Raw genomic sequence first — 25,619 nt, 5'->3', positions numbered from 1 at the left:
TGTAGAGGGCCTTGGACCAGCAAGCTGAATCTCCTCCTGAGCCCCTCTGCTGAAGACCTCAGCTCTGGCTATGACTGTGAGTTGCTTGACACAGGGTGAAACTGAGGACTTAGGCAGATCTGAGTTCAAGTCTGCCACTTTCTAGCAGTGTGACCTTGGGCAAGTTACTTAACCTCAGCTTTCTCACCTGTCAAATGGAATTAATAGAAAATCTGCCTCACTAGGCTTGTGAGGATTAAATGAGGAGCCAGTGAGTGGAAAGTGTTTAACCAGGGCCTCATATCAAATAAGCACAGGATGAATGTTGGCCTCTACACCCTGAAACTACTGTTAAAACTGCCACGCTCAAGTTTGTTGACTGACAGATAAAAATATGGTAGAAGAATCGTGGCCCAAGGAGATCTTGAGTTTCTACCTTGTCTCTATGAGGGAGGACTGCTAACTAACTCCCAGTGTGCATTCTTCTCTCCCCAAGATTTGGCTAGACATATGGACCCCAGCCAGAGACCACATCTCCCAGCCTCCCTTGCAGCTAACTGTGGCCACGTGACTAAGGTCTGGCCAATGGCATATAAGCAGAACTAATTATGCAAATTCCACTTTGTGCTTTAAAAGGAAGGGGATTCCCTCAACTTCCTCCTGGCATTCTCCCTCCTCTGCAGTTAGAAATGGGAGCAATTGGAGCAACTGCCCTGGACCCAGAGGTGGAAGCCCTGTGTTGAGAACAACACAGCTGCTCCAGCAGCCCCAGACCACTCAGCCCTGGGCTCTTAAGGGAGAAAGGAATGAACTTGCTTATTTAAACCACTACGTTGGGGTCTTTTTGCTAAGTCTGCTTTGTCTACATTGTACCTAACTCATTCTTCCAGTCACATGCTGTGTGACCATTAGGCAGCCAGCTTCCCCTCTCGGAGCCCTGTTTCCATATCCCCAAAGGTTCTTCCCACTCTGACAGGACAGAAGCTAACTTTTCTTCCATAACTGAAGAGGGAAGGAAAGAATAGACATTTGTTAAGTTTCTACTACATGCCAGACACTGTATTAGACTGATGATGACTTTGCCCTCCAGGGAACATTTGGTAATGTCTGGTGTGAACCCCGAAAATTTGAGACAGGTCTCAGTTAATTTAGAAAGTTTATTTTACCAGTGTTGAGGATGTGCACCCATGACAGCCTCAGAAGGCCCTGACGACATGCGCCCAAGCTTGGTTTTATTCATTTTAGGGATATATGAGACATCAATCAATATATGTAAAAAGTACATTGGTTCTGTCCGGAAAACCGGGAAAAACAGAGACAACTCAAAGCAGGGAAAGAGCTTCCAGATCACAGGTAGGTGAGACAAATGGTACCATTCTTTGGAGTTTCTGATTAGCCTTTCCAAAGGAGGCAGTCACAATATGCATCTATTTCAGTGAGCAGAGGGATGACTTTGAATAGAACTTCCTTTCACACTGGCAATATTTTCAGTTGTCACAAATGGATGAGGCGTGTGCTACTCCAGGAGAGCACGTGAGTAGAGGCCAGGGGTGGTGCTAACCATTCCATAGTACACAGGACAGACCCTCACAACGGAAGCATCCAACCTAAAATGTCACTAGTGTTAAGAAACCCTGTAGTAGGCAACTGGTGTGGGCTGAGGACAGTGAGGGCCAGGACCCTGGGGCACAGCCTCAGGATTCCCCACCCTTGGAGCTGGGGAGCCCGGGTTAGGCAATTTGTGGGTGACCATATCTGTGGAGGACTTTGCCGTCTGTGTTTTAGGACCTGGGGAGAAAGAACCCCGTCCCCTACCCCTCCTCCCCCATTTTAGATACCCCAGAGGGACTCATTTTGGGATTCCCACTGACATTCAGGAAGGACACAAACCCTTCTCTGACCCCAGCCAGCCCGAGTGGCCACCTGTCTTTGCCACAGTGACCCTGCTCCCATGACCCTGCGGTGTCTTGAGCCCTCCAGGAATGGCAGGGAAGGAATGCGGAGCCAGCGGGGAGACCACGGGGTCGTTGAGGAGCTGTGCCCGAAGGTGGTGCGTGTCTGGAAAGGCCCTGCAGGAGCTCCCACAGGATGGTACTGGGGAAATATGTCCATGGAGCCAAAGATAAATTAAAAGAGGCACCAGAAGGAACTTGCTTGATTAGAGATAGCTCCCATTCAGACGACCTATTAACAATATCTGTTAAAACATCAGCTGGACCAACTAATCTTCCAATCAAATACCAAGATGGGAAATTCAGATTGCACTCTGTCCTTTGTGGCAAGTGTGGATTCATCTAATTGACTGCTATGTTCAGATGAGCAAGGATGAGCAGACGGGCGGGAAGGTTCCAGAACGGCACTGCTCACCTTTACTGACCAAAGCATGCTACCCAGTAGCCCTGATGAGGCAGGAAAATAGGGTCTGGAGGCAGGGAACACAAGGCCAATTCACACTTCAGCTAGGACAGGAAATACCCTCTCCATAGGGCCTACACTGAGTAAATGACTTGGTAACTTTACTTCATCCTCTTCATTTACACAGGGCGTACCCCAAGTACAGGGTTTTTAAACTCACAAAAGCTCTGTAACAGGGCCTTTGAGCCCCTGTGCTCTGCCCTGCTCCCACACTGTGGAGTGCACTTTCTTTTCAATAAATTTCTTCATTCCTTTCTTGCTTTATTTGTGCGTTTTCTCCAATTCTTTGTTCAAGACGCCAAGAACCTGGACACCCTCCACCAGAAACACTGTCTCTACAGCAGCTCTGGGAACCCCCCACTGACACTCAGTGATATCTGGGAACCCCCTGCTAGCAGCCAGTGATATCTGGGAACACCCTGCTAACAGGCAGTGATCTCTGGGAACCCCCTGCTAACAGGCCGTGATCTCTGGGAACCCCCTGCTAACAGCCAGTGATCTCTGGGAACCCCCTGCTAACAGACAGTGATCTCTGGGAACCCCCTGCTAACAGGCCATGATCTCTGGGAACCCCCTGCTAACAGGCAGTGATCTCTGGGAACCCCCTGCTAACAGCCGGTGATCTCTGGGAACCCCCTGCTAACAGGCGGTGATCTCTGGGAACCCCCTGCTAACAGCCGGTGATCTCTGGGAACCCCCTGCTAACAGCCGGTGATCTCTGGGAACCCCCTGCTAACAGGCCTTGACCAACAAGACTAAGTTATTTGGAAGAATATCTGTTCCAGGTATAAGTGGGGATTTTTTTGTTTGTTTTGTTTTTGTTTTTGAGACTAGAGTCTTGCTCGGTTGCCCAGACTGGAGTGCAGGGGTGTGATCTCAGCTCATTTCAACCTTCACCTCCCAGGTTCAAGAAATTCTCCTGCCTCAGCCTCCCAAGTAGCTGGGATTATAGGCGCCCACCACCATGCCCAGCTAATTTTTTGTATTTTTAGTAGAGACAGGGTTTCGCCATGTTGGCCAGACTGGTTTCGAACTCCTGACCTCAAGTGATCCACCGCCTCGGCCTCCCATAGGGCTGGGATTACAGGCCTGAGCCACCCCGCCCAGGTTCTCTTTTTCTAAACATGCCTCACATAGAGTGTCTCCAAATGCAGCTATGTAAAAGAGAACCAAAACTTGAGTGACTGCTCTGAATAGCTATGAGGAATTCTTTGTAAGAACCGCTGAAGGCAATCTGATTTAAATGCGAAGAGGCAGCTAGGTATTTAAAGTTTCCCCAGATATCTTCACCTAAGTGATATCTCCCTTCCTAAGGCTGACCAAGGCCGGTTGATCCTTTCAAATTAAAAATAAAATGTCCCATGTAAAGGCTGGAGGAGTGTTTTATCAGAATGCCTTGCCTTTCTGAGGTTCCTTTCTATTAGGTCGAAGGTCTATGCTCCAGGAGGAGAGAAAGCCCTCTTCATAGGAATGCTGAAGGGATAGCAGGAACTGAGCTGATTCCAGGCTTCACTGCAATTTTATATGCCTGTTGGTCAGTTTCTTTTAGGGCATTCTATATTTTGCATTCTGATGTACCTAAGAGTTAAACAGTTGTTAAAAAGATCATGCTTGTGAGTATTCCTCTCTCATTTTGTACAATTAACCAAACAAACAAACAAGGCCTACGAAGCCCTGTATTTGTCTTTTTTTTTTTTTCTTTTTTTCTTTTTTGAGATGGAGCCTTGCTCTGTCACCAGACTGGAGTGCAGGGGCACCATCTCGGCTCACTGCAACCTCCACCTCCCAGGTTCAAGCAATTCTGCTGCCTTAGCTTTCTGAGTAGCTGGGATTACAGGCACATGCCACCACACCTAGCTAAGATTTGTATTTTTAGTAGAGATGGCGTTTCACTGTGTTGGCCAGGATGGTCTCGATCTCCTGACCTCATGATCCACCTGCCTTGACCTCCCGAAGTGCTGGAATTACAGGTGTGAGCCACCGCACCCAGCCTGTATTTGTCTTTTTACTACATGGATGAACTCTGTCATATGAATAAATACTGTACTAATCCATTTTAAGGGAGCCTTATTTTGGAAATATTTCAAACTGGTGCCAATAGAAAAGGCTTTTTTTCTTTTAAAGCTAAAGACAAGAATGTCATGCTATACAGGTACAACTTGATCTCTGTTTATAAAAACCAATGTAGATATAGACATTTTACCCTTTGAAGTAGCTGTGTCCCAACCTGTCGCCATTGATTTTTTGGAAATGGCTTTAGAAATGTCCAAGTTGGGCTGGGCACAGTGGCTCACACCTGTAATCCCAGCACTTTGGGAGGCCGAGGGGGGCAGATCACTTGAGGCCAGGAGTTCGAGACCAGCCTGGCCAACATGGTGAAACTCTGTCTCTACTGAAAATACAAAAACTAGCCAGGCATGGTGGCACATGTCTGTAATCCCAGCTACTTGGGAGGCTGAGGCAGGAGGATCGCTTGAACCCGGGAGGCAGAGGTTGCAGTGAGCTGAGATCGTGCCCCTGCCCTATAACCTGGGTGACAGAGTGAGACTGTGCCTAAGAAAAGAAAGAAGGAAGGAAGGAAGGAAGGAAGGAAGGAAGGAAGGAAGGAAGGAAGGAAGGAAAGAAAGAAAGAAAGAAAGAAAGAAAGAAAGAAAGAAAGAAAGAAAGAAGGAAGGAAGGAAGGAAGGAAGGAAGGAAGGAAGGAAGGAAGGAAGGAAAGAAAGAAAGAAAGAAAGAAAGAAAGAAAGAAAGAAAGAAAGAGAAAGAAAGAAAGAAAGAAAGAAAGAAAGAAAGAAAGAAAGAAAGAAAGAAAGAAAGAAAGAAGAAAAAAATAAAAAATAAAAAGAACAAAAAGAAATTTCCAAGATGTCCTTGAATTGTCTAACCATGGACATTGGCAGTTGTCTCCCTTCTATCATGTAGAATACTTTGACTTAATATTCTTCCAGATACAAGGGGATACTTGCTTGTTTTTCAAAGTGTTTATTTACTGCTGCTACTATTTGATTACAATGTATTAAATTTTAAAACCTGCAGAAGTGACCAGGTGGGGAAGAAATCCTGTAGTGGACCTCATACACATTTATCTCATTGAATTCGGATTTTTATTGAGTGATCCAGTGAATGAGTCTTTGGTTAGGTGTGGCAACTCAGGGTCAGAGAGGTGAAGTGACTTGCCTGAGGCCACATGGCTAGTCAGAGGCAAAATGGCATTTAATCGGAAGTTCATCTCCTCCATAGCTTTTCCCGCTAGCAAAAGATGAAGGATGCGAATTTTCCTTACTGACTATAATTTGTGGCAATCCAATCCCACAGAAAATACACAAGGAGGTGCTCAAAAGTCGAGGCTTCTTTTGGGCAGGAACTAACTCAGGTCAGTGCCAAGCCTTAGTCCATGCTGTCCCAACCACCTCGGACACCTTTCCTTCTCCCTCACCTGCTGGTTAAATCCTCCACTGCTCAGGAGTCACCACCCAGCTGAGCGGGACTGCTCCTTAATGTTTCCAAAAATGAGACACTGTATTTCTCGACATGCAGGTCTAACCAAGCTACCTTGTCACCAGCGTCCAATGCAGAAAGAACACTCAAACATCATCAGTTCTTAATAGCGTGGCTTCCACTCTTCTCGTTCACCCCTCTGCCCATCTGCCTGAGGGCAGGTGCTTCACTCCTCAACAGCTCCAGTGCCTAGCAAAGGTGCAAGCAAATAACCCATGATGAATGAATGAATGAATGAATGGAGTGAATAAATGAATGAGCCTCTTCTTGACTGTACACAGACACCACCTCTGGGGCAGCTGAGTGGGTGAGTAAGCAGGAAAACTCTAGCAAACCAGGATTAGGGGGTATGGGAGACCTGCATTATTTTCTGTTAACCAGAGACAGATAATGGAGGACAAAATTGATGGACTATGGACCAAACGCATGGCTCCTAGCTGCATGGCGCCAGGCTGTGGAGGGAGTAGGGCCAAGATCACCAGGACCCACTGATGACTGATGTGGCCAATGTGGAGTGGGGGAGTTTCCCCTCTGGGAGCCTCCCTGGGGCCAGCTCTGGGCTTCTTTCTCACCAAGCCCAGAACTTAAAAGTCGGGATGTGGTGAGGGCTTCCTGGATGTGGAGATGTCCCATGAAGGAGGCTTTGGGGAAGAGGAGGATGCTTTGGGAGGGAGAGGGACATCTACCATAAGGGGATATGTGGGAAGAATGAAGGCACAACCTAAGTGGACATGAAGTTATCCAGAGAGTAAAGCACTCAACTCTAGTGCAGGCTCTTTTGAAGCCTTTATTCAGTTAAATCAATGCTGCCCATTCATATGGATCTTTCCAATGTTTGCTTGATTCATACAGGATAACATTTCAGGATCCAAACTGTTAACTCTATGCCTTGGAACATTTTGTGACCCCAGGAACACATCATGAAATATTTACCAAAGTGGATCTTTCTGTTTACACTACGATGATAGCGTGTACCTATTTCACTACATCTTTGTCAGCAGATGGAAACCTTTACTGTAAATATTTGCTCTGCGAATGGGAGTAGAATAAATTTCATCACACTGGAAAAGCCAAAGTTCTCAAATTAGGGGAGTCAATTGTTACACCAACTCAACAGACTTGTTTTCTGGGCATTTTTTAAAAATGGAAAAATAACTGTAGTTTCCAGCTGGGTGGAAATAAAGATCTAAGAATTTGCTTAGCTGGAATCACAATGATGCAAAAAAGTGGAACTGAGAAAAAAACTGAAAAGGGATGCCAAAATTTGACAGAAGTTTATTTGTTAGATGTGACTTACTTCTGTGTTAGTGCATGCAAGAAAAAAAAGTGCATTTTCAAAAACAATAGGAAGGTTGTTGAGTATCTAGCTGAGCCAAGCCTGTGCTGAGCAATTCAGAGATGACCTAAGCAGTGCCTCGCCAACCTCAGCATGCAAGGAATGTGTTCCTGCCACACTTGTTGCAGGGACTGGAGGGACTGAGAGGGGAAGAGGGCAAGACCTGTTCCCACCATCAAAAAGGTACAGCCTGTTCCTGCTGCAATAACAAAATATCTTAGACTGAATAATTTATAAATAATAGAAATTTACGTCTCACAGTTCTGGAGGCTGGAAGTCCAAGATCAAAGTACCAGCAGACTTGGTGTCTGGTAAAGGCTTTCTATCTGCTTCCAAGATGACACCTTCTCACTGCAATCACAAGAGAGAAAGGACGAAAGGGCAAAAGGACAAATGTTATGTCCTCACATGGCAAAAGAGAAGTGGAGGGGCTAGGCAGCTATCTGAGGCCACCTTTATAAGGACACTGTCCTATTCATGAGTACAGAACCCTTATGACTTAATTGATTCCCAACAGGCCCCACTTCTTAATACCACTGCTTTGGGGTTTAAGTTCCAACATATGAATTTTGGAGGGACACATGCATTCAAACCATGCACGTGTTTTAAGACATCTTTGCAATTAAGGCTTTAGTGGGGTCCCAACCTTTCAAATGGTTGAGCACATCTGTTCTCAAGTCTTCAATGAACAAACCTCTTCAGTAAGATAGAGAACAGTTACCCCTACCCCACAAGGAAGTCACAGCTCTGCTCTAAAAGGAGGAAATTGTGATGTAGTGTGAAGGTTACAAGCTTTCATAGAAGGTAGAACTAGATTCAAATCCTCATTCTATTATACACTAGCTCTAGGACCTTGGGCAAGATTTGTCTTCTCTTGAGTCTTAGTTTCCTTATCTGTAAAATCAGGTTAATTAGTTCTTGCATGATAAGGATGCATTTGTGAAAATTGCCTGTCAATGTGAGCTATTATTTTTATAGATGGAGAGACGGAGACCCAGAAAGGGCTTGGGAGCTGTCCAGCATCAAACAGCAAGAAATGGGCAGCACCATGCTGGAGTTCAAGGGTCTGGGACCACAGACCAGTAAACTGAAGCTAGGACATCCTCTGCCTCCCCACTCACAGAAGACCGAACGGCTTTCTTCCTCAGAGTCACCAGACCCATCTCGCTTATTGTACAGATAAGAAAAGCAGCTCAGAGCGGGGCAGGGATGTGAATGTGACTCCTACACACTGTCTTCCCGCTTGCAGCCCCTCTCGGTGCTCTCCATACTCTCTGCACCTCTCCATTTGATGGCATTCGTGATGTACAGATTCAAATATGTTGTTGACATTTTCCCGGGCCTTCCAGGCAGGCATGTTTGCTTTGGAGGTATTGGATAGACGTGGTAAAATCAAGGGCTTTCCATCAGCTTCCTAGCTGTCCATCACCCAGTGCCACGTCTCCCCCAGCAATGGGATCACTTGCCATTTATACAGTCTGCTCCCCTACAGAGTCATCGAGAATCAACCTACAGAGGCCAGAGTGTCTCGACAGCACACCAGAGAAATACAGGTAAGCACAAGGCAATGGCACTCTCCAACCTGCCTTTTCATCAGATGCTGAACCAAACTAAAGCTTTTGATACATGTTACCAGTTACAAATTGTGTTTGGTTCTAGCACAGAATATGAAAAATCATGGCTTCCGTCATGATGAGAAGCCCAGAGTTAGGCTGGCGGAGCCTGCCATCTCCTTCCTTGGCTACCCCTAGCATGTAGCTTTCATCTTCCTTCTAGTAAGATAACTGCTGGGCTCCAGTCATCATATCTTACATGTAATCAGGAAAAGGCAGGAGAGGAAAACAAAAGCATGCGCTTTGCAGCTGGATCAGTCACTCTAGAGAACGTTTTAAGAAGCCCTGACCTACAATTTCCATTTATATCTCATGGACCATCCCTGGTTGCAAAGAAGGTTGGGAAAGATAATTTCTTTGTTAAGCACATTTCTTCCCTCAAAAATAAAAGGATTCTGTAAATAAAGAGGGAAGAATGGGCATGTGCCCTCAGCTCTCCAAGCTTCCATTTCCTGCTCTGTAAAGGAAGCATGTCAATAACTGTCTCATAGGATTGGGATGTTGTAAGGAATCGGGGCACTCCTCCAGCACCCAGCAGGAAAGATGCTTCCCGGCCACCCTCCCCTCCTTCAGACTGTCTGTGAGTCTTCCAAGGGTACTTACTGTCAGAACCAGGGAGGGATAAAGAGGAACTTTAATTTGCAAATTCAAAATTAACTTCTATTTAGTGGCACTAGGCTAAACAATTTTCAAAATGCTTGCTGAATTCTCCTACTAACCTTTTTGAGTGAGATGCAGATTAAAGTATAAAAAACTAACAAGCAGGAGAGCCAGGTGCTAGCCACTAACTACAGCTGGCCTTAAGAAAACTTAACCCTGATCCGAGCCTCTGTGTCCCATCTGTAAAATGGGTATTGGGCTGGGTGCAGTGGCTCATGCCTGTAATCTCAGAACTTTGGGAGGCTGAGGTGGGAGGATCACGAGGTCAGGAGTTCGAGATCAGGCTGGCCAATATGGTGAAACCCGTCTCTTCTAAAAATACAAAAATTAGCCAGGCAAGGTGGTGCACGCCTGTAGTCCCAGCTACTCAGGAGGTTGAGGCAAGAGAATTGCTTGAACCTGGGAGGTGGCGGTTGCAGTGAGCTGAGATCGTGCCACTGACTCCAGTCTGGGTGACAGAGCAAGACTCCATCTCAAAAAAAAAAAAAAAAAAACCCGGTATTGGGTGGGTAGCAATGAGTCCAAATGACTCCTTTGCTCCCCCCAATCTCCTTTAGCTCCATAGAGAACTTCTCAGAGTGACCCTGAAGCTGACTCTGCTTACCTGGTATCCCACGGGTACTGCCCCAAGACGCTGAAGGTCGCGGGCCTCCTCATCCTCTGTTGGGTTCTTGCCCTGTTGTCTGCTCAATATTGGAATATTTGACTTGCCTGTGGATTTATTTATTGCATATTTTAATTTCTTGGCCTTTAGTCCCTTGGTCATTTTTTAAGCATGCATGCCTTGTAAATTTTTATTGGATGCTGAACACGATGGTGAATGACATTATCTTTTTTCCAGAAACGAAGATGGCAGAAAGATAGAGCAGAAATGGATCATGACCCTGCCTAGGCTTAGCTTTGTGTTTTATTATGTAGAACTATTTTGGTCTTGTTCTTACTTTTAGAGGGAGACTATTTCTAGGGTGTGGCCCTTTCTCCTAGAGCATAGTCTTTTGTGTCTTCACTGAGAGCTTAAGATGTGTACCAAAGTCCCTCCCATCAAAGGGGCCCACCTCCAACCAGCGCTTCCTTCCCCAGCATCACACAGCGGAGGTGCTGATGTCTCTGTTCACCTTTTAACTTTCAGCTGCTGTTTTCTGCCTCAAGCCTGAGAGTCCCACCCTGCAAGGGTGCAGCTTAAAAGCTGAGATTTCAAGGCTCCTTCCCTGGGGACCTTCCTCTGGGATTTTGCCCCTCAAGTCCCAGCCACTTTGGTGGCCCCAAATTCCAATTTTTGTCTCCTCCTCCCTGTAAGACTAGCTCTTTTTGCTTGGACTCTAGTTGATATGTTGGAAAATGACCTCAAGCAAAAACTGGGGTGAATATGGAGCCCACCTTGAATGATGTCTCTTTCTCAAGAATCACAGCATTTCAAATTGTGCCCGTGTAGTTGCTCATGGATGTCCTCCTTTGTTTTTATAGATTTCCATCTCTTATAGTTGACTTTAGTTGGCAGGGTTAGTCTGATGCAAGATACTCTGTCGTGATCAAAACCAGAACTCTGCAGATGGAACTTGAGCGTAGATTTCACAAGGACTGTGAACCCTCATTGCGGCTCAGGGATAGGGTGAGAAGGATGAACACAGAGAATGCTTCCATACTTATAAAAACAGGCCAGGCGTGGTGGCTCACGCCTGTAATCCCAGTACTTTGGGAGGCTGACGGGGGCAGATTACCTGAGCTCAGGAGTTCACGACCAGTCTGGGCAACATGGTAAAACCCTGTCTCTACTAAAATTAAAAAAAAAAAAAAAAAAAATTAGCCGGCTGTGGTGGCTTGCACAGAGGTCGCAGTGAGCTGAGATTGCGCCACTGCACTCCAGCCTTGGTGACAGAGCGAAACTCCATCTCAAAAACAAAACAAAACACCACACGTGCACACACACACACACACACACACAAAGAACTTCAGGGTTGGTTATTCCTGGAAAATGCTTCACGGGTTATAATGTGGCAGGGAAATGCAGAAAACCTCTAAGGAGGTTCCTGCCGGTGCCATCTGGGGTAAAAACATGAAAATTGCCCAAAAGAGGAGACATTCCACGAACATCAGTCAATACATACCTTAGAAAATTCTGCAGACGAGGAGGTAGACAGTCCTGATGTGCTGCTACTTGAATAAATGCTTCTGTAGAAGCATGACAGGCCAATCCTTGTTTCTCATCGTGTTACATGAATGCATACCTATGGAAAGAAAAACTTCCAAAAAAAGACACAACAGAAGTTATCTCTGTGAACTTATTTTTATCTACTTCTTCTGTCTTTGTACATATCTTTATTTTCTAATTTCTCTACTTGCCTAAAAACAGATCTCCCAAATTAAAATGTTAAACCATGAGGTGGTTCACACCTGTAATCCTAGCACTTTGGGAGGCCAGGTTGGGTGGATCATCTGAGGTCAGGTGTTCGAAACCAGCCTGGCCAACATGGTGAAACCCCATCTCTACTAAAAATACGAAAAAATTAGCTGGGCGTGGTGGTGGGTGCCTGTGATCCCAGCTACTTGGGAAGCTGAAGAAGAGAATTGCTTGATCCCAAGAGGTGGAGGTTGCAGTGAGCAGAGATCATACCACACTGCACTCCAGCCTGGGCAATAGAGTGAGACTCTGTCTCAAAATAAATAAATAAAATAAAATAAAATAAAATGCTAAACCAAATGGGCTATGAATTTACATGAGAAAAGTGACCAGGGACTGGGCTGAGAGTCTCCTTGGAATCTGTCAAGTGTCTAAGGAGAGAATCGGCCCCTACCAGCCTCTACCTGTTAGTCTCAGGTCCCAGTGGGGCCATTTGCACTGGCATTTGGTTGAAGTCCCAGGAAGCCACATGAACACCTGCATGCACCTCCTTTCCGGGAGGGGTGGAGCATGTGTCAAGGTCCCAAGGGGCACTCCCAGACCAGGCAGTGTGCCATTCAAACGGGCACAGTAGATGGGCCTGTAGTGTCCACATACTCCAGCCCTAGTCCCTCAGCCTGGGCCCTTCTTGTCCGTGCTGCGGAGCCTACTCTCTCCCACCAGCTCAGGGAGGTAAGCCCTTGAAAATGTCAAGTGAAAATCATGATCATAATGATGCATCGGCACAGTGGTGACCATTTGTGAAGCACTTACAATGCGCAAGGTGCTGTGCTAAGTGCTTACAACAAGGGCAAGAGGAAGGTATGCGTTTGTATCCTCTGCATTTTCCAGGTGAGGAAAGCCTCAGGTATCCAGCAAGTAGGTGGCAGAGTTGGGATTCCATCCTGGGTATGTCTGTCTGAAGCCAGGGCATATCACCACCACCATTTCACTGTAAAATGAGGATAGCGTGTCCTGCATAACATCGTGTGGTGAAGCAACTTGCACTAAATCCCACAATCCCACAGCTGCTAACAGGTGGGGGATTTCAGAGACCATTGTCATAATTCTAACGTTATGCAGCCTCTTGCAGCAGCCATGAGCAGCCCTGCTGGGGAAGGCAGTGTCCCTGCGGGAAAAACCATATGTCCAGCTTTTGGGCATAAATACAAGTTGTGTGGCCTTGAGCAAGTGACTTCATCTCTTGGACCCTCTGTTTCTTGCTGTAAACTCTGAGGAAAAGCAGGTCCCTCTCTGAGCCTCAGTCAACCCATCTGTAAAATGGACATAGGTGAATGGGTCCACATGAGTTCTGTGGCCACTTCAGACCTAAGCTCTGGGAAGACCCTCTCAGAAAGTGTCCTTGCAAATGACCTCTTTTCTCTGATCCTCCACAGGGACCTAACCCAGGATGCTGAATGTCTCCGGCCTCTTCATTCTCCTCTGTGGGCTGCTTGCCTCATCCTCTGCACAGGAGGTCCTGGCTGGAGTTTCTTCCCAGCTCCTTAATGGTGAGACTGTCCTGCTCTGGGTCATGCAGAACCCTTAGCCAATGCCAGTGAAGTTCTCATTAGCAAAGTGCCTGGGACACAATTAACACTATTAATTGTTCGCTGTCCTGACTGCAACATCGTTTAATCCGCATTTTCCAAGAGCCTCCTCTTTCCTGTCTCCTTGCTGTGCTTTATCTATCAAGACCCACCATCAAAGGAACCAGCTCTACATGGACTGGTCCCTGTCCCAGCCTTTGTACCTGCTGTTCCCTCTGCCTGGAACATTCTTCCCCTACCTGTCAACATGGCTGCCTCCCTTCCTTCAGGTCTCTGCTCAAATGCCACATTTGCAAAAAGCCCTTCCTTGACCTCCTGCATAAATGAATCCCTCACCCTGCCTTTTATTTTTTCGTCATAGGATGGACTGATATTCAGCGGCACGGTCATCATGGTTAAAACATTGAAATTTTGGGGTATACTATTTGGGAAATACTTCCTGCTTACAGACTCTCCAGGTGCCCCCCATTGCCCCAACCATCCCGGCTTCACCCCCAGAACTCCAGCTTCCCCATGAACTAAACAACTATGCAGTTAACACCTGGCACAGCCTGGGGACCCCAGGACCTGGGTCCAGAGCTATGGCCAGTGCCCCTGTTGAGCTTGTTGCTAAATACTTTGAAACCAGCCTCTTCACAGCACTTGTTTGCACCTGAATCCTGCCTGTCCCTTTATCCTCCACTTTTTCATCTGTCTCTCCTCAGCTCCGTAAGAATGCCAGCTCCATCAGGGTGGTGCCCAGGGTGGTGAACAGACTGGATGCATGGCCCAGGTGCATAGTAGGCCCCTATGAATATTTGCTGGATGACTATGTCTGGAACTTGGCCCAGAGCCCAGCAAGCCAGAAATAGCTGATCGACAAATCGGAGCCACATAGGGGACATGCTCGGAGGTCGAGGTTGTATCTGGGGATCTTTGGCATCTAAATGTCTACATGGGTTTGGGGGTGGGACATTCTTTACAGATTTGACTCAAGGACTCCTCAGGGCAGACTTTCTTCCCAGCCTGCAGACAACTGGCCTCCAGAAATCATTGAGTAGTGCCTTCAACGTTGTATCAGGCCTCCTGGACATCTTGGGGCCTCCACTCACCAATGAGATCGACACTGTTAGGTGAGTGGTCCCTGATCACCAACCACCCCCAGTCCAGGCTGTCCTGGTTTGTTGGATAGTTAGAGCTCTCCCCACATTTCCTGACCTCACAGAGGCCCTTCCCTTGCAAAGAGCCTTTCCAACTCTGATGGCCTGAGATCCCCTGGGTGGGAGAAACTCCCACTGCAGAAGGCTAGGGGAGGGGCTGAAGACACAGGGATTCAGTCCCCTTGTCTGGGAAAAGGATGGCTGCTCACCAGCTGTGACAGCATCACCAATCTCCCCCTTTCTCTGAGCCTCAACATCTGCCCTGTTCAATGGGGAATAATAGCATCTACCCCCATGGGACTGTTGTGAACATTAAGTGAAATAATATGTGTAAAATGTTTGCACATCTTCCTCTCCTCAGTAAGCATCCAATCACAGGTAATAAACAACAGCAAGAATGTGATAATCCTAATACTGGATGATGCTGGGCTTTAGGGTTAGATTGGCCACCAGAGTATAGGAGACCTGGGTCCCTTGTCTTCTTAAACTCAACATGTCCAAAACTCAACTGCTGACTCCCACCTTCATCCCTGCCCCAACCTGTGCCTCTCCCTGCCCAGCCCATCTTACCTAACGACAATTCCATCCATCCAGTTGCTCTGGCCAGAAATCGTGATATCCTCCCTGGCTCCTCTGTCTCCCTTGTACCTGCTTCCAGCCTGTTGCCAAATCCTCCCTGTCACTTCTGCCTTCAAATCACAGCCAGGCATCTCACCACTTTTTTTTCCCACCTCTGGTGGTCTGAGCCACCATTATCTCCCCGCTTAACTTACAGCCGCAGATTCTCCTGCTTCTACCCACCAGCCCTCATCTCCTCCATTCTGTTCTGCCAGTATCCAGAAAAATCTTCCTAAGAAGCGGAGCCAACCCTGTAACTCCCTTGTCCAAACCCTCCAATGTCTTATCTTCGCCCTCAGAACCAAGTCCAAAGTTCTTACCACTGGCCCTCAAGGCTCCACGCAATCTGGCCCTGGCTACCTCGTTCACCTCTTCTACTAGTCTCGCCTCACTCTCTGCCTGCTAGCCACACAAAGCCCGTTGCTGTTCCTCAAACACACAAGCCACATTTCAGCCTCAGGGCTTTTGCACTTGCTCTGCCTTCTTTATTATTTCTACTATTATTATTGTTTTGAGATAGGGTCTCACTCTGTCTCCCAGGCTGGAGTTCAGTAAGTGGTGTGACCACAGCTCACTGCAGCCTCAACCTCCTGGGCCCAAGCCACCCTCCTGCCTCAGCCTCCCAAGTAGCTGGGACCACAGACACATGTCACCATGCCCAGCTAATTTTTTGTTTGGTTGGTTGATTTTTTGTTTTCCTTTGTTTTGTTTTCGAGACAAGGTATTGCTCCGTCACCCAGGTTGGAGTGCAGTGGCACAATCATGGCTCACTGCAACCTTGACTTCTCAGACTTAATTGATCTCCTGCCTTGGCCTCTCAAAGTGCTGGGATTACAGGCATGAGCCATGCACCCAGCCTTGCTCTGTCTTAAGCCTGTCCTTTCCTTCTCTTGACTGTCTGCATGACTCATTCTCACTTCATTCGTGACTCTGCCCAAACGTTGACTCCTTTGATAAACCTTCCCTGACTACCCTGTCTGAAATTCCACTCTTCCCAATATTACCTTCCATTGTCCTGATCCTGTAGGGCCTTTTTTTTTCACCATGCCTATCACTTTCTGTATGTATTTATTTACTGGATTTATTCTCCTATACATACATACCTGCTCCAAGCATCTGCTGTATATGGCTTTCGGTCTTATTCACTCATTGATTCCAGCCTGCTTGGTGCTGGGCAAAGTGCTGAACATGATTATTCTGAGATGCATTAAGATAAGAGCTTCTTTTTGCTCGGAGATATATTTCCAGTGCTTATAACACATAGTAGCTTTGCAATAAACTACCTGGTTAATGAATGAGTAACCATCTTTGCCTATATTCAGCTTCTTCTCTGCAAGGGACCTGCCATTGCACAAAGTGAGGTCCACCTGCAGCAGGAGCCACAGCCTCCCTGTGTTGTGCTGTTTCTTCACCCAGGATACAGGTGAAAAATCCTCAACTCCTCCAAGTCTCCATCGAGAGCACCCCTCAAAGAAAGGAGGCCACTGTACGAGTACCATTCATATCTGAGTTGATCGTGCAGTAAGTCACAGCTATGAGTCTCGCAGGTTCCATCGGCTTTTGCACAGGAGTCGGGGGTTGTGGGCAGGAGCGCTAACCAAAGGACTCAGCAACAGACTCACTGTGTGGTTAGAGCAAAACATCCACCCTCTCTGGGCCTGAGTCACCCCATGTGTAGAATGAGAAGCCTGCAGAATACTTGAGTGCTCCAAGCTTGGGGCCTCTCTGGAGAAAGCAGAAGGGTTGAGCAGATTTCCTCCCCCTACCTCTTCCAGACAGCCCCCACCTTCATTTATTTGGACTTCATGAGTCTGCTTAGTTCTGATTGAATGTAACTGAAGACAAGAACACCGAATCACCTCTGGACCCCAATTCTGTGACACTGTTGCCTAGAGATCAACCCAGGAGATGCATCTGGCCCACTGATAAATTTTGTCTGGTTTGCATGGTGCCTCTGCAGAGGCCAGGCATTCTCCAGTTCACCACAGCCTTTACCTCTCCCTGTGAAACTAACTGCCGGTCTACTTCATTCATTGCCATTTCAAGCCTGGTCATCAAGGCGATGGATTCTGAGACCTCTAGAAAAGGACTTTCCAAGGTCAGATGCAGTTTTCTAGTTTTGATAAGATGCCATACTTAGAATCAAGATTTTCCTTCCTAACTGTCCCCAGAGCCAGAGGTAGCAAGTATTAGGTTCCCTGAGTGCAGAACCCTCTGACTTAGCCACTGGCTGGATGCATGACTTGGAGAAAGCCATTCCCATTCTCCAGGACTGAATGGCCTCTTTTGAAAAATGAGAAAATGACCTTAACAGGGTGGTTTTGAAGATTCTGTGGCAACATGGGGAACCTCGTTCTAGAAACAAATGGGGATGTAGTGAGCTCTGAGCTTCTCTCCCATCTGCCTTACCTCTTCCCTCCCACAGGCTCCTGACCTTGAAGCCCTTCACAGCTAATATGCAGTCAGATATAAAAGTCCAGATTCGTCTGGAGAAGAATGTAGGTGGCAGATATGAACTTGCCTTTGGGAACTGCAGACTCTTGCCTGAGGCTATCTGGATCCAAACTGGAGCCCAGTGAGTTCTCCATCTGTCTTTCTCTGTGTCCAGCTGGTTATGATGATGTTCCCAGTGAGGTTTCACCTGAAAGATGTCACTAGAAAAACAATACCCTACAAAATTAGGCTTTTGTGTGTATGGTGATGTGGGTATAATAAATAGGACTTTCTGTGCCTTTAAAATTTTGTTTTTTACAAAAGTAATAATTCTATCAACATGAAAAGAGACTTACCAAATAGGACTGAGCAAAAAAAAAAAAAAAGGATTGCTTGGCCATTTGTTGATAGGTTATTTCTAAACTTTTTGGGCCTAGTGAGGTGGCTCATGCCTGTAATCTCAGCACTTTGGGAGGCCAAGGCAGGTAGAGAGCTTGAGCCCAGGAGTTCAAGACGAGCCTGGGCAACACAGCAAAACCCTGTCTATACAAAAAATATAAAAATTAGCCACATGTGGTGGCAGGCGCCTATAGTCCCAGCTACTAGGGAGGCTGAGGTGGGAGGATCACTTGAGCCCAGGAGGTTGAGGTGGCAGTGAGTCATAAGCATGCCACTGCACTCCAGCTGGGGCAACAAGCAAGACCCTGTCTCGAAAACATTAAATTAATTTAAAAGATAAACATTTTGCTATCATAAATAACCCAGAACATTTTGATATAGGAAAATGTTCCAAAAATAGAATTATTTTCTTATTGTAGATTTTTAAGATTATTCCAAAAGTATACACAGTTCTACAACTTCTAAGTTTTCAGCACTGCCAAACCACTCACCAAATACCTTACCAATGGAACTGAACCAAGTGGCATGTCTCTAGCTGATACTGGGCAGTTTTGTCCCATATAAAATAAATCCCAATTATTCTCTTTTTCACAACATTTATTCTTTTATACATACATACCTTCCCCAAGCATCTGCTATAGATGGCTCTCATTCTTACTTATTTATTTCAGCCTGCTTGGTGCTGGGAAAAGTGCTGAATATGATTATTCTGAGCTACATTAAGACAAGATCTTCTTTTCACTAGGAGGAAAATCCCACAAATGCTATTATTTTCATTACTTTGACTACCAGTAGAAAAAGATTTCATCATTTCTTAGTCTCTGATATTTCCTCTTCAGAGAAACTGTCTTCAGAGATTTTGCTCTTTTAATAAGTAGAGTTTTAGTGTTTACTTCTAAATTTATAATCCTTTTTCAAAAGTCTTCTTTTTAAATATTTTTTTGAAATAGGGTCTCTCTCAGTTGCCCAGGCTTAAGTGCAATGGTGGTACAATCTTGGCTCACTGCAAACTCCACCTCCCCAGCTCAGGTGATCCTCCCATCTAGGCCTCCTGAGTAGCTGAAATTACAGGCGCAGGCCAACATGCCTGGCTAATTTTTGTGTTTTTTGTAGAGACAGAGTTTCACCATGTCTCCCAGGCTGGTCTCAAACTCCGGCACCCAAGTGATCTACCTGCCTCAGCCTCTCAAAGTGCTGGGATTACAGGCATGAGCCACCACATCTAGCCCTTTTTAAAGTTTGTTTGTTTGTGTGTGTGTTTGTTTAAATTAAGGCTGATATCCACATTTAGCTGAATCCAGTGGTCATCACCAGTCCATTTTCTATCTTGTTTTCTTCTTTCACGAATTCTCTATTTTGATTCATCTCAGTTGCTCGCTGTTTCAGGAAAGCTCTGGGTGTGGAATGCTTTCTGCACCCTTGCACACCTGGTCCTGTCCTCCTGACATGCTCAGACACAAATGAGAACCAGGCCAGATTCACAGCCCATCTCCCCTTCTGAAAACTCTGCAAATACCTCTCTCTCCCGTGATATGCTAAAGAAAACATGGCCCTCCTTTGTGAGGAATCTGAGACCTAAGGTTGGAAGCAGTAGATCATAGCTGATTTCTATGCACACTCTTTAAAAAATAAAGACATAAACCGTTTGCCTGAGAATAGGACAGATTTATCTTCACATGTTAATGATTAGGGACTGAGTCAGGAACACAGAACACAAGGACACCTTTATGCTATTTCCTGCTTCTTTCTCCTGTCTCCCAATTAAAGAACGATGTTATACTGTTCCTTCCATGAAAGCACTGGCCCTCCGGCAGAAGAGATAAGTTCCGCTGTAGCATCAGGTAATCAGAGAAATGAGAAAGTGAGAAGGAAAGAGAGAACTCAGAATTAGCCAGGATGGTCAGGAAGAGCTTTCTGAAGGAAACCAGTTGGCTGGGCCTAACAAGAATTTGAAGAAGGCATCTCCAGTGGGAGATGCAAAATAGTCACAGAGAAGATAACGGTGGGTAACAATGATAAGGGCAAGGTGACTTAAACTTGGAAGATTAATTTTGAGGAGCCCTAGAGTGTGGACTGGAGCAGTAGGACATGGCTGGGTGATTCAATGCCGTGGAAACAAAGAGTAGACTTGAAGAAGTTCACGGTCATTGAGCAAAGAAGTGATGTGGAGAAAGGAATCCGAGAGAAGTTAATCTGTTCTGCATATTTTCTGCCTCTTGATTTAGACTCGCCCCAGCAGCAAAATTTGTTGTGGCAAACATAGAGAGAAACCTGAAAAACATAGTAGCCCATGATCTGGGACAAAAGGTAAGTATGCAAACCCAGATTACTTCCGTTTTTGAGCTGAGACTCAGATAACGAGGGATTGGATCTTCTTAACGAAGTGGGAGGAAATCTTCCAGGAAGGAGAGCTAGGGAGAGATGGAGTGGCGTCTATTAAGCTCCCATTCTGCAATCGGACACTGGTGAAGTGTTTTACAGACATTCTTTAATTCTTCAGGTCAAAATCAGCATCCGTGTGACCAGAAGTGAGTTGATAATTCTCTCCAAAACTCAGTTTCCTTATCCATAAAATGGGGATAAGTAATCACAAAATTAACATTCACTAAGCACTCAAACACTATGCTAAGTATCCGAATTTTCTTATCTCATCCTCCAAACAATCTCATACTCCAGGTAACAATATCATCTTCATTTTCCAGATTTAAGAAACAGTCCCAGGCAGGGCCAATGACTTACTCAAGTCATACAGCTGCCAAGTGGCTGAGCTGGCTTGTGACCCTAGGGCAGCCTGAGCTGGCTTGTGACCCTAGGGTAGCCTGTCCCCAAAACCCATCTACTTGGTTGTCCCCAGAATGGGTTGGCTTAGGAGAACTTGCCTTGCTCACTCTAATTTAGGCTTTATTAACGGAGCCCTCCTCCTGACTTTTGCCTATTTCCTTGTCTTTCAGGTGTGTCCTGTGATTAATAAATGGCTCTACAACCTGGAGCAGCATGTGGTTAAAGAATTGATTAGTAAGTGCTGGAGGTGGGAAGGGACAGGAACACTCCAGAAGAAAGCTCAGACCCCTCTGTCACCCTTTGTATCTCATTTCCCCTTACCTCACCCTGGCACTTCTAGACCAAAAATCTCTTTCCTGCTGAAGTAGAATGGTCCCTAATAATCACAACCTTAATAAACTCAGCTGACATTTACTGAGGGGGCCCAGTGTGCCAACATGAAGCACTGTGCCTGCACTAGCAATTGAATGTGCACCTTTAGCTAAGGACATGCTTGTTTCAATTCTCTTCTTGTCCTCAGCCTAGAGCAGCTAAGATATGAATGAAGGCTTCTCCAGGGTAGAAAATCTGCCCAATTCTCCCTTTATTCTCCTCTAAAATTGTATGATGTTGATTGAGGGTCAGGAAATTGGTTTGGTTTCAGCCGAGACAAAGACTGCCTCCTTTCAGATGTCTCTACCTCAAGCATCCAAAGTTTTCAGATCTGCTAGAATTCAAAGCAAAAAATGCAAGATTGAATCTCAGCAGCTCAGGCCCCCATCAGGACTCCAAACCTCCCCCACCAAAAAAAAAAAAAAAAAAAAAAAGCTGAATTGAAAGGTATATGCCTTCATTCACTGAATATTCACTAGTCCTGCCAAGTGCTAGATGCCGGAGTTTCTAACGTTCTCTCGAGTGGCTCTCCCAGCAAGCAATTTTCTGACCTCTGCTTATATACCTTCATTAACTGGGAACTCACTACTTTTTTTTTTTTTCTTTCTTTCTTTTTGAAATGGAGTTTCGCTCTGTTCTCCAGGCTGGAGTGCAGTGGTGCAATCTCAGCTCACTGCAGCCTCTGCCTCCAGAGTTCAAGTAATTTTCCTGCCTCAGCCTCCCAAGTAGCTGGGATTACAGGCATGCATCACCACACCTGGCTAATTTTTGTATCTTTAGTAGAGACGGGGTTTCACTGTACTGGCCAGGCTGGTCTTTAACACCTGACCTCAAGTGACCCACCCACCTTGGCCTCCCAAAGTGCTGGGATTACAGGTGTGAGCCACCGCGCCTGGCCAGAACTCACTACTTATGAGGTAGGAAGCTTGAGGCAACTAATCTGGATGAACCTAAAAATTTCCAAAGCTTGTGATCCCAGGCCCATGCAAATGAATGGGACAGCTCAACCAACACCTTCACTTTGCTATTGGGCCATCGCTTCAGAGAGATGACCAGATGAAATGAGACTCCAGCTGCAGTAATGGCACCTTTCTCCACTGTCTCATTCCAATGTAGGAGCTCTTAAGTGATTAGCTTGGAAGGAAGTGGTTGTTCCTAATCTATAGATAAGGAAACCAAGATCCAAGAACTTTAAGCAATTTATCCAAGATTGCTTAGCAAAAAATAGTAACAATTAAATCTAAATGCATATTAGGTGCTTTACTATGTGCCAGACTCTTTGTGGACTTTACATATGTTAACTTGATCAGTCCACACAACTCCATGAACTAGGTATTATCACTATCTGCATTTTAAAGATAAGGAAACAGAAACAAAGGAAGATCAAAATGTTTGCCCATATTTCCATGGAAGAAAGGGTCGGAGTCAGAGCGAACCCACATCCTCCAGCTACAGAGCTCACACTGGTAGTCACTATACTGCATGGTTATCCATGCAGTATCCATGCAGTATCCAGAACTGTCCACGAAATCATTCAAGACAGCCAGCAGCAAATCAGAGCTTCCAGCCTCAGACTTCCGTCTCCACAGCTTGGGCTCATTCCCCCTCCCCATTCTGCTCCCAGTGCTGCTCCAAGGGGGAAACCCCCCTGGTCTCTCTGATCCTCCCCCACCCCCACTGTCTGAGGTATCTGTTTTGCATTCTAGATCTGGTCCTGCTGCAGGAAAAGTACCAAGTCACCATCTAAATGTCCCCAAAGTGAAGGAGCTACGTGTGTACCAATCCGGTGAGAAACCAGAGCATGTTTCCATTCCTTAGTGATGACCTTTGGCCTTTAGGGTCATTATAAGTGTGTTACTCATTCATTTATTAAATTGTAGTTAAGCCTCTACTATATGCTAGACACTATTCTACATGTTAGAAATACAGCAGTGAAGGAGATGGACAAGGAATCTGATTTCCTGGAGCTTATATTCTAGTTGGGAATACTAACAGCGAACAAATAAATAAATATATAGTCAACTAAATTCCAGAGGATGGTGGGTATTCAGAAGAAAACAAAGCAGGAGGATGTGGACAAAAGTAACTGAGGTGGGGACAGAGAGAGGCATCAAATTAATATAGTCAGACAGAGGCTCTTTGGGGAACAGATATTTCGGCTGAGCCCTGAATGATCAGGCAGTAGGAGTTGTACCAAGACCCAGGAGAAAAGTATCACAAGCAAGAGGATGAACACGTGCAAAGTCCCTGAAGCAGGAATGAAGGAACTTGCCTTTTTGAAGTAAAGAAAGGAGGTTGACGTGGGCTGGAGTGTGCAGGGAGCTCAGTTTTAGGAGACATCTTTACAAGAGTGATATCTGGCAGATAAAAGGAAGGGAGTTTCTATAAAAGGAGATGTCATTATTCATTCATTTATCATGTATGTATTTGCAACAATTCTGTGCTGAATACACTCTGCTCAGGTGTCACCATCTCAAGTCTCTCAAAAATGGCACATCCACCACTCTCTTCCTTGTTTTATTTTTCCTCATAACAGTCATTATTATCTTACTTCCTACTATATTATCTGTATCTTTTCTCTCCCCCTCCCAAAAGAATGTACACCTCATGAAGTCAGGAACTTCATCTTATTCCCTGTTTTATCCTAAGTTCCAGGATTACAAAAACGAATCACACATGGCCCCTGATCTCAAGATCCCCCAGCCTAGCAAGAAATAAAACAAATAAATAGGCAATTTCTTGTGCACTGAGGTGATCAGTTGAGGTTCTATGGAAGTAGACAGGCAAGACCCAGTAGCCTCACCAGGAGACTTCCAGGAGTCTTTGCAGAAGAGGCAAGATTTAAACTGGGTATTGAAAAATGATAAAGACTCTTTTGGTGGGAAAAGACATTATAAGCAGAGGATACAGCATGTGCAAGTACACAGAAGCAGGAAAGGGTCTGATGCTCTGGGCAATGGGGAGAAGCTCTGGGTGACTGCCCATAAGAGTCATGGGGGATAGAGGTATCCTCCTCTGAGGAGTAAGGATAAGCATGTAATAGGCTGCGCTGTACACATGCTTTGTGAGAACAAGGTCACATGTGATGAATATGAATCGAGCTGTAATAAGGTACAGTGCATGACGGGGACATAAAAAATTAAGTGGCCAACACCATAATGGAATCTATGTCCTTGAGTTAATTAGCTTAGTTATGTCATACTCTAAACTATTGTTATCCAATGGAAATATAACAGGAGACACACACGTAATTTTGAATTGTCTAGCAAAGCCATCTTTAAAAGGAAAAAGAAATAGATTATATTAACCTTACTGGTTTATATTTACCCACCATATCCAAAATATTATCATTTTAACATGGAATCAATATAAAAGTAATAAAATATTTTACATATTATTTTTGCAGTAAGTCTTTGGTCTGATGCGTATTTTATACCTACAGCATATTTCAGTGTGGACTAGCTGCATTTCAAATGCTGATATCCATGCGTGACTAGTGGCTACCCTATTGGACAGTGCAGCTCTCTCTAAGTTAATTGGCTGGCAGTTGCAAAACGTTGAAAGGTCTAGGGCATCTCAAGTGTTCCTGCCAATATATCTAGGCTCTCACTTAGCACAGAAGTCCCAAATCTGTGACCCCCCCCATATTATATTCAGCTCACAGACATATTTGGTTTAGCTTATAAAGTGTTTTATACATGTGACTGAGTTGCCAATATTAAAAGTAAGAAATATGTCTTTTGATTAACTAGGGCACCTGGTGACATTTTGTATTATTGTGTTGTGAAGTAGGCCAAGGTGACGAGGAAGAGCCACCTTAATTGATGAAAGGAAGTCCAGGGAAACAATGAGAAAACGTTATCCAGAGAGAGGCAGTGGATGGGTGTCCCTACAGGAATAGACTTCAGCACCACGGACAGCAGTCTTACCAGCGCGGAGGGAGAGGGCAGGAAGTGGGAAAGGCTGTCGGTTCTGACGGGAAGAAAGGGTGTGACATTTACTAATACCTGGATTATTTCACACAGAATCAGCTTCTACATCCTAGTTTTCTCCCTGGAATGTTCTCCACACTCCAGGACACCACCTGCGTAGATCGTGTTGATTATTCAGCTGATGCCTGGAACTGCATGACCCACCCTGGACCCGAAGATCCCCTGCTTCTCCGGGTATGGAGGTTATTTCCCTGTAAATCCTCACCAGAACCTCTGTGCTGATTCCCTTTAATCTTCCCACAATAAATTTTTAGCAGCTCTGAACTGCAAATTGTCCACCTTCCACAGCGCCATGTAGATGGGGGCAACGTAGCCAGAGACGGTGGTGGGTCTGGCCATGATAACTAAAGTCTGGAAAGCAGGGGAGGATACGTGGGTTGATTTATCCATTATCTCATAAACATCTGAACACTCTAGTATGATGTTTCTCTAAAGCTAATTAAAAATTTTAAAAGGT

General features: G+C 45.5%; 1 protein-coding gene across 1 annotated transcript; it reads left to right on the top strand.

Moving 5' to 3' along the window:
- Nucleotides 1-8,744: 8,744 nt before the first annotated feature.
- Nucleotides 8,745-25,619, top strand: LOC112633557 (putative BPIFA4P protein). Its single transcript, XM_025400288.1, has 9 exons — nucleotides 8,745-8,781; nucleotides 13,276-13,389; nucleotides 14,393-14,540; nucleotides 16,602-16,706; nucleotides 17,611-17,760; nucleotides 20,243-20,324; nucleotides 20,969-21,032; nucleotides 22,877-22,956; nucleotides 25,196-25,619. The coding sequence occupies exons 2-8, from the start codon at nucleotides 13,290-13,292 to the stop codon at nucleotides 22,915-22,917; spliced, it is 690 nt and encodes a 229-aa protein (XP_025256073.1). The 5' UTR covers nucleotides 8,745-8,781; nucleotides 13,276-13,289; the 3' UTR covers nucleotides 22,918-22,956; nucleotides 25,196-25,619.

The sequence above is a fragment of the Theropithecus gelada genome, chromosome 10 (genome assembly GCF_003255815.1).
Source record: "Theropithecus gelada isolate Dixy chromosome 10, Tgel_1.0, whole genome shotgun sequence".
Taxonomy (NCBI): Eukaryota; Metazoa; Chordata; class Mammalia; order Primates; family Cercopithecidae; genus Theropithecus; species Theropithecus gelada.
This window is presented reverse-complemented; position numbering and strand designations above follow the sequence as displayed.

What these genes read in the sequence shown, in the direction of transcription:
- LOC112633557 (XM_025400288.1), top strand. Translation starts at nt 13,290, where the DNA reads ATGCTGAATGTCTCCGGCCTCTTCATTCTCCTCTGTGGGCTGCTTGCC. An exon ending in ATATCTGAGTTGATCGTGCA is followed by an intron (nt 16,707 to 17,610) that starts GTAAGTCACAGC and finishes TCCCTCCCACAG; the next exon opens with GCTCCTGACCTTGAAGCCCT. An exon ending in TGTGGTTAAAGAATTGATTA is followed by an intron (nt 21,033 to 22,876) that starts GTAAGTGCTGGA and finishes TTTGCATTCTAG; the next exon opens with ATCTGGTCCTGCTGCAGGAA.